Source organism: Sorex araneus, chromosome 1, assembly GCF_027595985.1.
Source record: "Sorex araneus isolate mSorAra2 chromosome 1, mSorAra2.pri, whole genome shotgun sequence".
Taxonomy (NCBI): Eukaryota; Metazoa; Chordata; class Mammalia; order Eulipotyphla; family Soricidae; genus Sorex; species Sorex araneus.
Window position 1 is genome coordinate 26,500 of NC_073302.1, and position 16,294 is coordinate 42,793.

General features: G+C 49.9%; 1 protein-coding gene across 7 annotated transcripts in view; it reads right to left on the reverse strand.

The window, feature by feature from the left end:
• Positions 1–362: 362 nt before the first annotated feature.
• The window catches only part of CACNA1B (calcium voltage-gated channel subunit alpha1 B), a 176,099-nt gene continuing 160,167 nt past the window's right edge, over positions 363–16,294 (reverse strand). For all 7 annotated transcript variants that reach the window (XM_055144303.1, XM_055144288.1, XM_055144268.1 and 4 more), the window contains 8 exons: positions 12,167–12,274; positions 11,605–11,717; positions 10,620–10,747; positions 5,044–5,179; positions 4,831–4,947; positions 4,091–4,298; positions 3,638–3,882; positions 363–3,325 (listed from right to left, as the gene is read on the reverse strand). In XM_055144303.1, the coding sequence (XP_055000278.1) occupies positions 2,795–3,325; positions 3,638–3,882; positions 4,091–4,298; positions 4,831–4,947; positions 5,044–5,179; positions 10,620–10,747; positions 11,605–11,717; positions 12,167–12,274 (1,586 nt within the window). In that variant the 3' untranslated portion in view covers positions 363–2,794. The remainder of the gene's footprint in view (positions 3,326–3,637; positions 3,883–4,090; positions 4,299–4,830; positions 4,948–5,043; positions 5,180–10,619; positions 10,748–11,604; positions 11,718–12,166; positions 12,275–16,294) is intronic.

Below are 16,294 nucleotides of genomic sequence, written 5' to 3' on the forward strand. Positions count from 1 at the left end.
TTAAACTTAATTCTTAACCCTAGCCCTACTGGTACCCAACCTCAAACACCAAATCTAACTCTAACCCAAAGTCTTCTGGTCACTCTAAACACAAACTGCTAATCCATCCAATCATGCCTCCCCTCATCCTTATCTCCTCACACTGCTCAGTCTCATTCCCGGAGGCTGCCCTGGGCGATGCTGCCGCCGGACTGTCCCAAGCTTCCCCCATCCCCACCTCACCTGTTCCTGATCTTCCACAGGCCCCGAGTGCCGAACTGACACACCCACCTGGCAAGCACACCTACCACAGGCTGGCAAAGTGGTCAGAGCCCCGGGTGTCTGGTTGTAAGTCCGCACACATTACACAGTAGCACTTTGGGTTTGGGTTTTGGTTTTTTGCTAAGTTTTATTTTAATCCAAGGACTTTGCTTCATACAAAATGTCATTGTAGAAACAACAGCAGAATCCAAAGTTTGGCTGATAAATATTACTCAGGCAGCAAACTAGTCAATCACAGGATTTTTTTGGAAGCCAGCCCCAGTTGTGTTGCATGGTTGGGACTTCCCTTTTTGTTTTTTTTTTTTAACACTGTTCTTAAATATAAAGTTTTGCAACAAACCTTTGATTTATATCAAATATAATTAAAAATTAACAAATGAATACATTGTATCAAAAAGTACGAAGATATACATTTTCATGCACATACTTGTATATATGTATATATGTATATATTTTACATGCACACATAACTTGTTCAAACTACAGCCACTGCTTGACTGGTTCCAGATGCAGACAATTGGTTGATGCATTTCAAATTTGGCAACTCACTATGAGATTTCAGGGAAAACAAGATAGCTGAGAAGAGACAGTACAGAAATAAAACCCATAGTCAGGAAAGCAAGACGATATCGCCTCCCCCCACCCTGTAATCATCACCAGTTCCAGAGGAGTTGTCTAGAAGAATCCAGAAGAGCCAGTGCAGCTGTGGGTTCTCACCCGACAGGCCTGGGGAAGCGGCTGCGATTCTGCACAGAATGGATACATTCAAGAGAACGTGGGCTGGGGGACCATAGACAAACATCAATGTTGAGATACACGCCCTTCTGCTGCGCAGGGGCAGGAGGACACATGCACAGCTGTGCACCCTACGGAGTGAAGCACTCTGTCATCATGAAGTCAGAGTGTTGTGCCTTCCAGTAAGGAGATTCTATAAAAGTTTGGTCACGGTCATGCTGAGCCGACACCAGGAGATGGTCTGGCTGTGTTCTGTGACACGTGTCTTTGTTGCATAGCCCTAAGGTATGACAGCATCCACTCCTGGGACACACCTCCACACAGACGTGCACACACACCACACTCCAAACTCCTCCACAGAGGGTCGTGGAGCCAGGGAGCACTCAGCCACAAGAACAAGGACTTGCCACAGCCTACTTGTCCAAATGCTGCTTTGCCTCAGAAAGCAAAGCTCCTCCTCGCATCCTGGACACCATGGCTGTGGATGTGGGTTTCCCTTCTGGCAGTGGCCTGTACCCAGAGGGCCCCTCAGCTGCTAGAACAGGGTTCTCCTGTGCCCACCACCTCAGCCGGGCAAACCTGGTGGCCCACAATGCCTGGACAAAGGCTCCTCCTGCCCAGTGTTGCCATAGCTGCCCCACCACTCCCCTCCTCCCTCTGCCTCTCCCTCTCCCGGTCTCACATGGAAAGCCTTAGAGACTGGTCTTATGCCCAGCTTGCTTGGCTGGCATCCCATCCCTGAGAATCGGTGTGAACAGCCTGAAATGGCCCCTACAAGCACACTCTGCTTCCGGGGAGCCCTCCTCTGTGGAGGAGGAGGGGAATGAGTACCCATTGCAATGGCAGCCAGCCTCCTGGAGGTGGTCCACGGGTCTCCACTGGCAGCAGCTACCACCTGGGCTGCTCTTTGGATGAGTTCCCACACAGCCACCCACAGTGGTGACACAGGCCTCATGTCACCGCCCCCAGGAGCCTGGCGCAAGCCTGGAGGTCAGGCACTTGGTCGAGAGCAGCAGGAGCCAGGGGTCACCCAGGGGACCCCTGGAATGGACACAAGAGCATCTCCTCATACAAGTCACAAAAGCACATCATGGAAAGTTGAGATGTTACAACAGGTTTGGTCTTTGAAGTGATGTAACTGATCCTTCCTGTTTCTCTGGTTTTCTAGTTTTCCTAGATCAAGTATAGATAACTGACAAAAGATGGAATGGTGTTGTGATTAAAAACCCTAAATCAACAACAAAAGTGTTTTTCAGATTTGGTCCCCTCAAGGTGGACAATGTCTGGGAGAAGAGAGAGAACGAGTGACTGTGTTTCTTGTGTCCATTTGCTATTTAAGGTGCACAGAGCGAGGCTGGACGTGTGTGTTGTGGACGCTGATGTGCCTAGCACATAGGGCCAGGCTCATGAGGCTGCAGCCCGATTTGCCATCAGCTCCCATCCTGAGGCTCGCCCTGGCCCTCTAGGCCATGTATCTGGGCAGAGGCTGCCCCTCCAAGATCCACACCTCACAAAAAGTTCCCAATAAATGCACTAGGACCCACCAGTCCTCAGCACACAGAGCTGCGTCCTGGGCAGGGCCTGCAGGCGTGACTCAGGGAGGCAGCATGTGGGGGCAGGCCACACCCCTCCACAAACAGCATTACTGCATTACTCATCCAGCTGGTGCCAAGAAGAAAGCGGAGCAGAGGGGTCTCCAGCCAGCAGCTGCAGCCCTGGCCTTGGCACCCCTGAGCAGCCTGGCACCCAGCATGGATGATAAAACTCATCCACTGGAATGTGCCACTGAGCAGTGCAGCTAGCACCAGTGGTCTTGGTCAGGGTGGTGGTAGCTGTGCCGTGCCCGCCCGCCCGAGCTGAGTCCCAGGGTGCAGTGGTAGCCATTGGGTACGCGCCGGAGAGGGTGGGACTGCGAGGTCAGGGAAGACACATAGGAAGTCCGAGAGGAACGGCCTGAGTTGGTGGCCACGGCCTCCTCAAAGGTGAGTGTGTCCTCGGGCTGGGGGCGGGCAGTAGCATCGCTGTCCAGACGCTGCCCCAGGTAAGGGTCAGAGCCGATCCGAGAGCTAGGTGCCAGGGGCTGGCTGAGGGGCTCTCTCTGGAGCAGAGCGTTGTGTTCAGAAAGGCCGCGGCTAAGCCGGCCAGGAGAGAAGGCCGGCAGGCTGCTCTGAGCCCCCGTGAAGTGGACGGGTGAAGAGTTGGCCGTCTTGTAGGTGATGCTGGGGCGGGGGGTCAGGGGGGTCTGGGGAAGTTGTCTCCTCCCACTGCGGCCTGGGGTGCTAGCACCAGAAGTTGGCAGCATGGAGCTCCCATTAACGGAACCACCACCCTGTGTGGGAATGGAACAGAGACAGTCAGAATCAAGATAGAGTCAAGGAGCAAAGAATGAGCAGGGGCCTGGGACTGAGGCAGTCCCGGGAGGGGCACATGCGGTGGGAAGGTGGTAACCCCTGGGAGGCTCAGGATGGTAGCCGGGGTGGGCAGGTGACGGGCAGAGAGCGGTCTGAGGCCAGGGAAGAGGAAGCCCCAAAGTCCAGACTCCATGCAGCTTGAACAGGGGTGGAGGGCCAGGGGGAGGCGATCTAATGGACAGGAGGGAGGTGGGTCGCAGGCCTGCCACCAAGATGGGGGCCCGGCTCACCTGTCTGGGTGGTCCTGGCTCCTGTCCGGCTGTGGGAGATGTGGGGTGGCTGCTGAGCGAAGGCTTGGGCTGTGGTGGCTCGCGGCCCCCAAAACGGTCACAGGAGTAGAAGCGCTGCTTCTCCGAGGACGAGGACGACGGCTGCCTGCGCTCCTGGGACCGGCCACGCTCCTGCCTGCGTTCCCGCCGGCAGCCTGTGGCGCCCTCTCCTGGGGGCAGCCCTGGCCCCACCGCGCTGCTGGGTGCTGCCCAGAGGGAGGGAGGGGAAGTCAGAGTGGCCAAGGGCCGTCCTCACCTACCAACAGGGAGTCTCTGGGGAGTATGGGGTGCTCCCTGACCCTCAGGCCCAGGACTTACCACCCCTACTCAGGCTAGGCAGTGGGCGGTGAAGTATTGAAAGGGGCTTCCGTGGGCCCTCAGAACCCCCCACCCCAACCCGCCTGTCACACATACCCCCGTCGGTATCCGCACACAGGCTGGGCCCCTTCTCCAGAGACTTCTGCTTCCTGTCTCTGCGGCGGTGGCAGCGGTGGTGGTGGTGGGGAGCTGGTTGGCCCGCTGGGGCTCGCTCCAGGGTGGTGTTGCAGAGATGAGTCACATGAGGGCGCTGCGGCGCCAGCGTGGAGATGGACCGCTTCATGGGGCTGGTGTCTGGGGCGGGCTGCAGGCAGGACAGAGCTTATTGGGACTGGCCTGGGAAGGCTGCAGAGCAGCTAGGGACAGCACGACATGGAGCCGGGCCACCAGCCAGGAGAGCCAGGTCAGGAGACCCGGCCATGACCTCCCCCGCAGAGAGGCATCCCCTCAGCCAGCCAGGCTGGGCCCTCCTGTGGGTGGTGCCAGAGGCCCCGCCCGTGGGGATGCAGGGACTGTCCCACAGAAAGCCCATCCTCACCGCACCCTTGTCTTCTCTGTCTCCGAGGGACCCATGGACATCCCTTTGGAACAGGGAGGGCACCAGAAGAGGAAGGCCAGAGCCACGGTTTCTGGGGGAACCAACGGAGGAGCCAGAGGTACCCCACCATCTGTGCACCCCAGGATCACACGGCTGCAGGTGGAGCTCACCTGGGTACCCGTATTTCACAGGCCAGGAGAGGGAAAGAGACATAGCACTGCGAAGCTTGCCGAAAGGAAGCGGCCCTCTCTGAGCCGGGTCCTCGCAGCCCTTCCTCACCCGCTCTCGGCTCACTCACCTGAGTCTCAGCAGCCAGGCGAGGCATGGACGCCGCCCGGCCCTGGCTCTCTAGTCCAGGGTGCGGTTCCCCATCAGGGCCTCGAAGGGCCATGCTCTGCATCTGGACATCCACGGCCTGGAGAGACAGTGGCCCCCATCACACCTGCTCCGTCCCTGGGCCACTTTGCACCCCCAATGTCCCCTCCACCAAGTCTAGCCCTGGGCAACTCACGGGCTTTCCTGGTTCTGCTAATGGGATCTCAGTAGAGTGGCCACGCTCCAGGGGTGTCTTGGCCTCATAGGGCACCTCTTGGGTTCTCTGGGTGCCCCAGGAAACAGACTCTTTGATGCCACTCTCTTGGGTCTGCCTGTGGGGAAGAAAAGAAAGTCCCATCAACTTAGGGGGCTCGTGTAAGGGAACGCCCCCAGGTTCTGGCTGCCTCCACTCAGGACCCTCTTTTGGAGCCTGTGTTCTGGGAGGAGTGAGCCATGGAATGGAATGTTGCAACAATGTTGCAGTAAGGTTTAACTTGACAGTCTAGGCATTTGAGACATGTGGGTGAAAGAAATATACATTTTTGGGGAGGATCATCACATAACTGTCTCTGGAGTTTTTTGTGTTGTGGCCTGCCCCATGACTCTAGTTCGTAAGTTACAGCTTCATAAACTTTTTGTAAATCTATATGAGGTGGAGCAGTGATTAGAATATCATCCATATAGTGAATAATTTTGACTTCAGGGTACTGTGCCCTAATTATATCCAATGGTTAACAAAATATTGACACATCATCCCTTGAGGCAAAACAGTCCAGTGATATCTTTTAGCAGGAGTTTCACTATTTAAGGAATCACAGTAAAGGCAAATTGTTCTCTACCCTCTTCTCTGAAAGATGGTATAGAAACAACCCTTTAGCTTCCCACTGCTGCACGAGCATGATCCCAGAGGCCAACTAAGCTACTCTGGGCACCAGCAGCTCGCAGAAATGTCTCTAGACTGTGAACTGAGCCACTGCCCCATGGCGCCAGGAGGGAAGGGTTTTTCTCTCTCAGCTTTTCCATTTTATGAGCACCACAACAGGGAAGTAAAAGCTTGCAGTGATGCAATTTCTGGCAGAAATTTCCCTGGACTTTGTTATGAAAATACAGAAATCCAAAACTGCACAGCCACAACAGCGGCCGCGCGACCTCCTATTTCTTAATTGTCAGCAATGTAAAACATTATCAAATGGTTCCTTTTCAACAGGTCTGACTTTGGGGGGAAACTCCAAACAATAATAGTGAGTTTTTTGTTGAAATATTGAAGGTAATCAAAGTAAAGTGAAATCTATCAGCTACACAGGCTGGGGGTGGGGTGGGGGGAGGTATACTGGGGCTCCTGGTGGTGGAAAATGTACACTGGTGATGGGATGGGTGTTGGACATTGTATAACGGAGACTTAAGACTGAAAGCTCTGTAACTTTCCACATGGTGATTCAATAAAAAAATTTAAAAATAAATTTAAAAAAAGGAAACAATCCTTTAGATCAATTATAATAATATTCCATTATTTTGGAATAATGGCTAAATTAGGTAGGCCCATTTGCAAAGGGCCCATTGGTTCCATGCAGTCATTAACTTTTCTTAGATCACTTAACATTCACCATTTACCAGTCTTTTTCTTGATAACAAATACTGGTTAATTCCAGGGACTAGAGCTGAAAACAATATGTCACAATTCAAACTGTTCTATAACTAATTCATTTAAAGCCTTAAGTTTTTCTTTTGTTAAGGGCCACTGCTCGACCCAAACAGGCTGAACCCTTTTGCAGACTATTGGGAGAGCTGTTCTTCGAGCAACGGCCCAAATTAAAAAGGCGATTGCTGAGACACCTCTTTTTCTTTAATATATTTCACACCAAGTTTTTGCAACAAATCTTGTCCCCATAGGGTGATAGCTATTGGAGCAATATATGGCTGGATGACTGCCGTGTCTCCATCAGGATCACCACAATGAAGAGGCTGCACACTCTGTTGAACATCAGTGACTACACTCATACCAGAAAAAGTAACGTCCACACAACACTTTTGCCAAACCATAGGCCAATGATGAGAGGGGACAACAGTAACATCAGCACCTGATCTAACATATCCTCCAGTTTTGTTCCATCCTCAAAGGTCACAACCAAAGTAGGCTTATCATCAGTAATCTTTTTTGCCCAAAATATTTCTGCATTAGTGCTTCCAAAATCACCCTTTCTTTTCATGCCTGTATTTTTTCCTAGTATACACAGAAGCAAAAGCAGTTGAGCAATACGTTCCTCTTTAAATATTCTAACATCCGCTTGAACAGTGACTATAATTGAGATTTCATTCACAAAATCACTGTCAATGAGTCCCACTTTTACATTAACACCTTGCAGAGTCATACTACTTCTCCCTAAGATCAATCCTGCTGTTCCTTTTGGAAGGGGGCCATAAACATTAGTTGGAATTTTATAAATTTTATTAGGAGTCAGAAACAAATCCTGTAAAACTGAAACATCAGTGGCTATTATTTGCGCCTGATGGGTTGGTGTTCCCACTTCCCTACATACTTGAATAAAGTCATCCAGAGAGTCTTTTCCCATTAGCTTAGCAGTTTGAATTGCCTTTTGGCAATATGCTGTGCCATTTTCCACCGCTAAAGTTAGCATAAGCATTTCACGAAGGCCTTCATCAGGTATAGACTTTTCAAGAGAGTCTTGGAGTCTGGCAATAAAATCTGTATGAAGTTCATTTGCTTCCTGAAAGATTTTTGTGAATGACATAGTACGTTTTGCAGAGGTCTCAAGATAACGCCACGCCTTTAGACAGGTCTTATTAACAGCTTCTGAAATGTCTGCCTCTAAACAGACTTGTTCTTCCGCTAAAGCCCACTTGCCAGTGCCTAAAATCTGGTTCACAGTGATATCAACTTGTTTTGGTGTTTTAATTCTAGCAAATTTCTCAGCCTCTTCTCTCCACCAAGATTTAAATTGTACATATTGAGAATTTTCTAACACTGCCTTCGCAAGAGTTTGCCAATCAAGCGGAATTACAGTATTAGCTTCTGCAAAATTTTCGACAAGGGCTAGCACATAGTTAGAAGTAACACCACAGGTGGTCACAGCTTACTTAAGTGAGGAAAGAAACTTAAAAGAAACAGGCTCATATTCCCCTGCCTGTCTTTTTCTTTGCACATCAGGATTACAAATGACTGGAAAAGCCATAAACTGAGCAGGCTGTTGGCTCAACTTTGCTTTATATAAAGGAGCTTCATATTTTTGCATCAGAGAATGCAACTCAGGAGTAAACTTAAAACAGCAACACAGAGATTCCTCTTCCCTATTCTTATATAATTGAGGGGAAGGAATTGCCAAAGGGTCAGGATCAGTGATATCCTGTACATCAGGCATTATCCTTCTTTCAGAAGGGTGGTGCATCTCAAGGTACTTCATCTGTCTAATAATTTATCTAATTTTTCATTAACTTTTCTCAATTCTTGGGCACTTACAACCTCTTTTGAAACTGAATTTTCTGTGTCTGACTTGACGCTGTCAGACTCAGACCGGGCAGGTGAATCATCAATTTGATATGAATCACCAGATAATACAGATGCTGTTGGCTTGGCACAAAATGTTGGCAATATCAAAGATTCTTCCCCACTTTTCTCCTCTAACACAGGAGTTTCTCTGTAAGTTGCCTTAAAAACTTGTGCATGACACAACTTTTCCCCTACTTTTTCTATAGTTTTAAATCAAATTGCTTTCTATCTTTTTGCTTAAACCAATGACAATACTTTTTTTCCCTGTCAAAGAGGTGTAGCTGTATCTGTTCCTTTAAGGGCAGACCATCTGCTTTTGTTAGAGTTCAAAGTGTCAACAAAGGTATCCTGCTGTGATATTACAGAATTACCCATTGCCCTTTTTTCCTTTTCTTCCTTTATTTATTCTTTATTTCTTTCTCCCTTTCTTTCTCCTTTTCTTCTTTTCCCTTTCTTCTTGCCTATTCCTTTGTTCCCTTTCTTTTTATACCTTTCTTTCTATTTCTTTTCTTTCTTTCTTTCTTTCTTTCTTTCTTTCTTTCTTTCTTTCTTTCTTTCTTTCTTTCTTTCTTTCTATATTTCTTCTTTCTCCCTTTCTTTCTCCTTTTCTTCCTTCCTTTCAATTTTTTACTTCCTTTCTTTCTTTATCTATATTTCTTCTTTCTCCCTTTCTTTCTTTTTCTTCTTCCATTCTATTTCTTTACTTCCTTTCTTTCTTTCTATCTATATTTCTTCTTTCTCCCTTTCTCTTTTTCTTCTTCCTTCCTTTCTTTCTATTTGTTTACTTCCTTTCTTTCTTTCTATCTTTCTTTATTCCCTTTCTTTATCTTTCCCCTTTCTCTATTTCTTCCGTACCGGGCTTTATCTTCGAGCCTCGCATTGGGCACCATATGTTGCAACAGTTCTGCCTGTCTCCATTCAGAACCCTCTTTTGGAGCCTGTGTTCGGGGAGGAGTGAGCCATGGAATGGGGGGCTCACAAGCACAGGCAGAGAAGGGTGGGCCCCAGTGATGTGTGCAGAGTGGGTGAGTGCCAGGTGGCAGCACGAGCCTGCCCTAAGTGGGAGCTACAACCCTCACAACTCATGTCCAAGGAAGTCCAGCCCAGAGCTCTGATCTTGGGGTGTCCAACACATCCTACTTGTGCTGGACAGGGGCTCACTTATGCCACAGAAGAACAAGGCTAAGTGTATCACTGTGCACAGTGGCTAAGAAAAACCACACCCTGCCTTCTGAAGCAAAGCTCACCCAAACAACCCAGGGCTCCCCACAGAGATTCTTCCTTGTGGGCCTTCCTTGTGTTCACCTCCAAACTGTCAGGGGCCTCCCCCTGCAGCCCAATCACTGAGGTCTTCCTGAGCCTCCCACCTAGGGTCCAGCATCCCTCTGGAAAGCGGTCCACAGACACACATAGTATGGCCTGCCTGCTCCAGCAGCACCCTCATCACAGCTCCAGAGGGCAGAGACTCCCACCTGGCTCTCGGGGTCAGTATCCTCCTGCTCAGCCACGGCTGTCTCCTACGACGTGAGGCTCTGTGCAACCAGGGGCCCAGACTGGCCCAGGAGGTATAGGGAAGGCTGGGCTTCACCTCAGGGGCCATCATATGTACCTCCTGTTTACTGGACTGGACACAAACCTATCCCCAGCAACAGAATGGTCAAGCTGGCCCCTGTTCCAGATAGCCACACTAGTCCCTGCAGGCCTCCATGGCAGGGGGAGTAGCCATTCTAGGCTTTACCTGGATGGTCACACAGCAAGAGCTATATGAGACCAACACTGCTGATTTACCTACGGGTACGATTGCTTCAGAAATCCTTCCAGAGTGGAGACGCTGAGAGGGTAGCTATAAGGGCCAGGAGCTGGGCAACAAGAGTCCATGAGCAGATGAAATGCCTCCTCTTTAAGAAACTCAGTCTGAGCCAGAGGGCAACAAGCCCCACACTTGGGAGAAAGAGACCACCATAGTGGGGTAAGGAACTCCAGGGTTAAGGGAGTCAGGGGTCCCACATCATGGGCCTTACGTCCATGCCCACTGACACTGCTCATGGTGAGCTGGTCAGTGGCCACAGACAATCTGTGCAAGGGTGCAAGCTGTGGCACAGTTCACATCTGAGAGAGCTGCCAGTCCAGGACAGGACCCAGAGAAATGCGGGGAGGTGGAGAGGCTGAACCCTGTTCTCCTTCCACCACACCCCTACGCAGGTGCCCACACTGCACCCACGCTGAGAAGCCCGCTCTCCCTCCATGCTGGCCTATTCGGTACTCACACTGCCCCGCCGTTGCTGAGAGAGGCTGAGCTCTTCTGCCGCAAGAAAACCCGGGCTCCTCGGAGCACTGCTGGCTGCGTCTGCTCCAGCGTTGCCTTCAAAGGGTGGAACAGGGACACGGGGCCCATCTGCAGCACGGAAAGGGGACAGAAGAGCTCTGAGGGCCGACACTGCTCCAAGCCCCCAGCACAACTGTGACTCAGAAATATGCCACCAGACCAGGACCGGATTGGAGTCTGGGGGGGGGCGGGGGGCTCCTGCCCCTACAGCTCCTCTGTGAGGCAGTGGAATCGCTTCTTGGATTCAGAAAAGCCCAGAATGCTCTGGAGCCTTGATGTCACACTCCACATGAGGTGAAGTGACTGCATCTCGTCCACTTGGACTTCTGGTAGTAGAGCTGCAGGTGCGTGGGCCAGAATCCCAAGACTTCAGAGCTGGGGCTGCCTGCACAGACACAGAGGCTGTGGTGGGAGCCTCAGGGATGTCTATCACAGAAGGTGGCTGCCCTGACTAGCCCCAAAGAGTGGCTTACAAACCGTCTGCACATGGTCAGAGCATCTGTGCGCAGGGCAGAGAGGTCTCCCTGCACTTCCATATGTGATCCAGAACTTTCTCCTCACTGCTCTCTTGGATCTCCTTCCATTCTCTCTCCTCCTGGACCAACAGCATTGCCAGGGCATCTGTCCTCAGCTCCTGATCTAGATATGTACCCTACACGCTAGCACTCTAAGATAGTCACCTCCACCAGGGAAGCAGGCAGCCAGCCAGCTCAAAGAAGAGGTCAGCAGTGGCATCTCACTCGGGGCCAGAGAGGTAGCTGTAAGTTATCTTCCACTTCCTTTCCCACTGATTTTGCCCCCAATAAGGTAGTAAGGGCCTGAAAGCTATGAAGCAAGCGAAGGGTCCAGCCAGCAAGGTCCCCACTGCTTCGGAGGCTCCTGGACCCAGCAGGGTTCCTACTGACCAGGATTCCTGGTCCTGGTACCTGGGACAACCCTCCAGGAGCTTGGTGACTCTGGTCTCTCGTGGTTTTGTTCTGCTTGTAGAAATCAAAGATCATCAGCGCAGCATAGACCTTTCCCACTGTCATCTCATCAGCTGGAGAGAAAAGAGAGTTGGAGGAGAGCAGAGAAGCAGGAAATGTGAGTGCAAATGCGGTGAGACTCGCGTCCTCATCAGCCATGCGGTGCTGCAGTTCCCACACTGAACCACCCAGTCGGCTGCCCTCAGTGACCTACCCTCCGTGTTCCCAGCTTCTACCCTTGGAGGACACCCCCTGGACTAGAACCGTCCCACTCTGACTCCTTCAAGGAATGTGATATCTGACCAAGATCTCGGGGTGGGGGCTCCCTTAAATTTCCTCCAGACTTCTCGAAGCAGAAAAGGAGGGTGTTGCTGCGGCTGCTATGCTCATTCACAGACTTCCCCAAAGGTGGGCGCTAGGGCAGTAGTGCAGTCCACTGCCTGGATTAAACGGCGGCCCCACATCACTCCCCTCAAGCCCTGCTCTGTCCCTGGGGCAAGGTGAGTCTTTTACCCCGACTTACGTTTATGAGGTGGCACCAGTAAATCCAGGGTCTTCTGGGGCAGATTGGCCCACACAGAGGAAATCTCCTTCCTCAACTCTGCGTCACACTGGTGTTGCTTTGTGCCAGCTGGAGCAGAACACAGGTGGAGAGGAGAAGAGAGACATTAGGAGCAAGCCCAACACTCCGATGGGGAACAGGTGGGAGAGATGGGGTGGGGAGGGGTGGGGAGGGGTGGGGAAGGCAGAGTCAGTGTTGGAAGCAGGTATGAAGAAAAATCAACCTAGAGATATAAGGTTGTGAAAATGACATCTGTGTTCACGCACATGTATGTGTGCATGTATTCCTGCGTACACATCACACATGTACCTGTGCACTCCCATGCAAGTGCACATGTGTACACAGATGTGTCCACACATTTATTATCTGTGTGTGCATACATGCAAGTGCACAGCTGTGTCCTCACACATGTGCATTTGTGTTTTCACATATATGCACTCATAGGGGTCTGTGGACTGTACATTCATATGCACTGCTGGGGTATGTCTGAGCGTGCACTTCCATGCAGTCATGTATGCAGTCCAGTGTGTGCAGGTAGGGAAATGTGTGCACGGAGGGAGGTGCTGACGATCCAACCCATCTTAATACTACCTTAGTGCCTACGAGTTGTCAGGCACTACCCTAGGTAAAGAAACAAATCCTAAAGAAACTGTTCTTCTAGACTTCGGTTACATTTTCAACAATCCAAGAGCATTAAGTTTAAATAATGTTGGAAAAAGAAAGAACAAATGAGGAAGGAGTGAGATTCTGAGGAGGGATGCAGGTTTGGAGAAGGCTGACAGGAAAGGGCTCAGGACCAAGTGGCAGGAATGCAAGAACTGAAAACGCTGCCAACTGGGAGACCAGGCTGTGCCATAGAGGGGCTGGGAGGGGGAGGAGTGGAGGCCAGGCTGACTGAGCAGGTCAATGCAGATGTTCAAGCAGAGGGGTAAAAAGAGCTGATTTATCTTTCATTAACGCTGGTTTATTAGGTATAATCTCTATATAGTAAAGTGCGCCTTTGCAGGGGTCCCAACTGACTTTTGGAAAGTGCACAGTCGTCTACTGTTAGTGTGGAATGCATCTGTGGCCACAGTCCTGCTGGGAGCCTCTGCAGACAAAGCCTTGCCTCCCCCCAGCCCCTGAGTTGTCTCCTGTCTTCCCTCTTCATTATTCCACGTGCTTGAATCTGATGCTTCCCCTAAGCCCAAACCATAGGCAAATCGTCCCTGTGGGTGGACTTATCAGCTGACCACTGCTTCCTGCTGACTTCCTTCTCATTGTCAGACACTAGCAGAGTTTGTCCACTCACTAGAGTGCTTTGTTGTGTGGGGCAAGTAGAATAAAGATTTGCAAATAAACATTTGCAAAGAGGGTTAATTTTTTTTTACTTTTGGGTCACACGCACAAGTCCAGGCTCAGTGCTCAGAGCTCAGTGAGTTCACTGATGTACTCAGGGAACCATATGGAGCCAGGAATCAAACCCAGCCCTCCCGCATAAAGCATGTACTTGAGCCCTCAAAGCTATCTCTCCAGCCTCAAACAAAGGCTTTGGTGTGGCTGTGTTTTCATTCCATCCCAGTAGGGGGATGGGCCATACAATAACTATCAAACTCTTTTCTAAAGCGGCTGTGCCACTTTGTGCCACACCAGGAACACAGATTTCATTCCTGTATTCTCACCCGTACCGAGCCCTGCCATTCTAAACAGCACTGGGGATCCAGGGACGCGGTGAAATGGTAGGCCGAGTGTCCTGCATGCCTGTGGCCCTGCATTCAAAGTCTTGAACCACACGGGCTACCCACACTGAAGCACCACGGGTGTGGGCCCCACAATTTCTGTTTTAAACACTCATTTTGGTCATTCAAATGTGAACACAGAGAACATGAGAATGGGGTCTCATTTTGGATTTCTCTCCTCATACTGCATGAGCAGAAATAGAAGTGTTGATTTGTTTTCTACAAATCTCTGTAAATGCAGCAATTCAAATATTTGCCCATTTTTATTGGGCTGTTACTTTTCTTATTACTGACTTGTAATAGATCTTTACATATTCTGGAAGCAAATCCTAGCCTAGATGTGTGTTTTCCTACATATTCACTTCAAGGTTTTGGTTTATTTTTTCCTTTCAGTTTCTTGACTTCTAAAGAGCAAAATTGTTTTAAATTTCGATCAAGGCCAATTTTTCCACTTTTTCCTTGATGGTTTATGCATTTTTGTGTCTTTAGAAAGCTTTGCCGAACTGCGGCTGGAGCGACAGCACAGTGGGTAGGGCGTTTGCCTTGCATGCGGCTGACCCGGGTTCGATTCCCAGCATCCCATATGGTCCCCCAAGCACTGCCTGGAGTAATTCCTGAGCGCTGAGCCAGGAATAATCCCTGTGCATCGCCGGGTGTGACCCAAAAAGAAAAAAAAAAAGAAAGCTTTGCCTAACTAAAAATTGCCTCTTTTCCTCTTCTTGTGTTTCTTCTAAAGGGACTATCACTGGGGGCTGGAGCAATAGCACAGCGGGGAGGGCATTTGCCTTGCATGCAGCTGAGCCGGGTTCGATTCCCAGCATCCCATATGGTCCCCTGAGCACTGCCAGGGGTAATTCCTGAGTGTAGAGCCAGGAGTGACTCCTGTGCATCGCCAGGTGTGACCCCCCAAAAAAATAATAATAAAATAAAATAAAGGGACTATCACTATTAACTTCACACTTGACATGTGTGGCTTCAGCACATTCCAAGTTAAATGAGGTGTGTGTGTGTGTGTGTGTGTGTGTGTGTGTGTGTGTGTGTCTGTGTACGTGTACATGTGTCTGTATATGCTATCAAGTCTGTATCCCCGAGTCATGTGCTGAGGCTTGAACCCCCAGTGTGGGGTTACATAATTAGAGATGAGATTTAGGAGGAAAGGAGGTGACTAAGGCACCAGCACGACCCTGCTGCACAGGCGAGGAGGGCTCCAGAGAGCCGTCTCCGCTCCCCCAGAGCACGTGGAAGGAAAGCCCCGCCGAGTGCTGGCCGAAACCTGCCTCCAGGCTCTGAGACCTTGGGCCTACTCCACTTGGCCGTGCATTCAGTCATGCTCTTATCAAGGTTTCTGTTTTCAGTTTGTTTGGTACATTGTCTAACTTTTTCTAGCACTACTTGCTGTGATCTTTCCTCTGTGAGTTGCGTGTAGCTTGAAAGCTACTAGCTTTGTATCATGGACTTTGTATCCATGAATCTTTGACTTGAGTCTCCCTGGGGTCAAGGGATCTGTCTTCACACTGGCACTTTGTGTCTTTGTTTCAGGAGCAGAGAAATGGGTTTTTCAGCTTTGATTTAAAAAAAAAAAAGTGACTGCTGGGGCTGGAGTGATAGCACAGTGAGTAGGGCGTTTGCCTTGCACGTGGCCGACCCGGGTTCGAATCCCAGCATCCCATATGGTCCCCTGAGCACCGCCAGGGGTGATTCCTGAGTGCATGAGCCAGGAGTGACCCCTGTGCATCGCCGGGTGTGACCCATAAAGCAAAAAAAAAAAAAAAGTGACTGCTACTTAAACAAAACAAAAAAATTAAGCTTAAATTCTAAAAATTGGGTTGTTTTATAACTTTCTATACAAAAAGGCCATTGGGATGTTGTTGACTGGGATAATGCTAATTAGTCATCAATATGGGGAAAACTAATACCTTACCAAGTTTGAGTAATATGTTAGTTTTCATACTTTCCACTCATGACTTCGATTACTTTAGTCAATTTTTGTTTTGTTTGTTTTGGGGCCACAGCCAGCAGTGCTCAGGCATAATCCTGGATCCGTACTCAGGGATCATTCCTGGCAATGGGGTAGCAGAGATCAGGCTGGCTGTGCGTAATGCAAGCGCCCTGCCTGCTGTGTGGTCCCACTCAATTTTTGAAATATACAGCATATAGATCTCACATAAATATTTTTTAGAGTTATTCAGCAAGAGAGAAGCACTTCATGCTGTCATTATTCTAAGGGAACTCTCTTGGGGGGAGGAGCCATACTCAGTAGTTATGGGGGCCACCTTGCTGCTGCCTAGGGGACCATCGGGTGTCAGGGAGAGGAAACGGCACGCAAACCATGAACTCTGGTAAAAAGTTCTCCAGTCGTAAATCTTCTTTT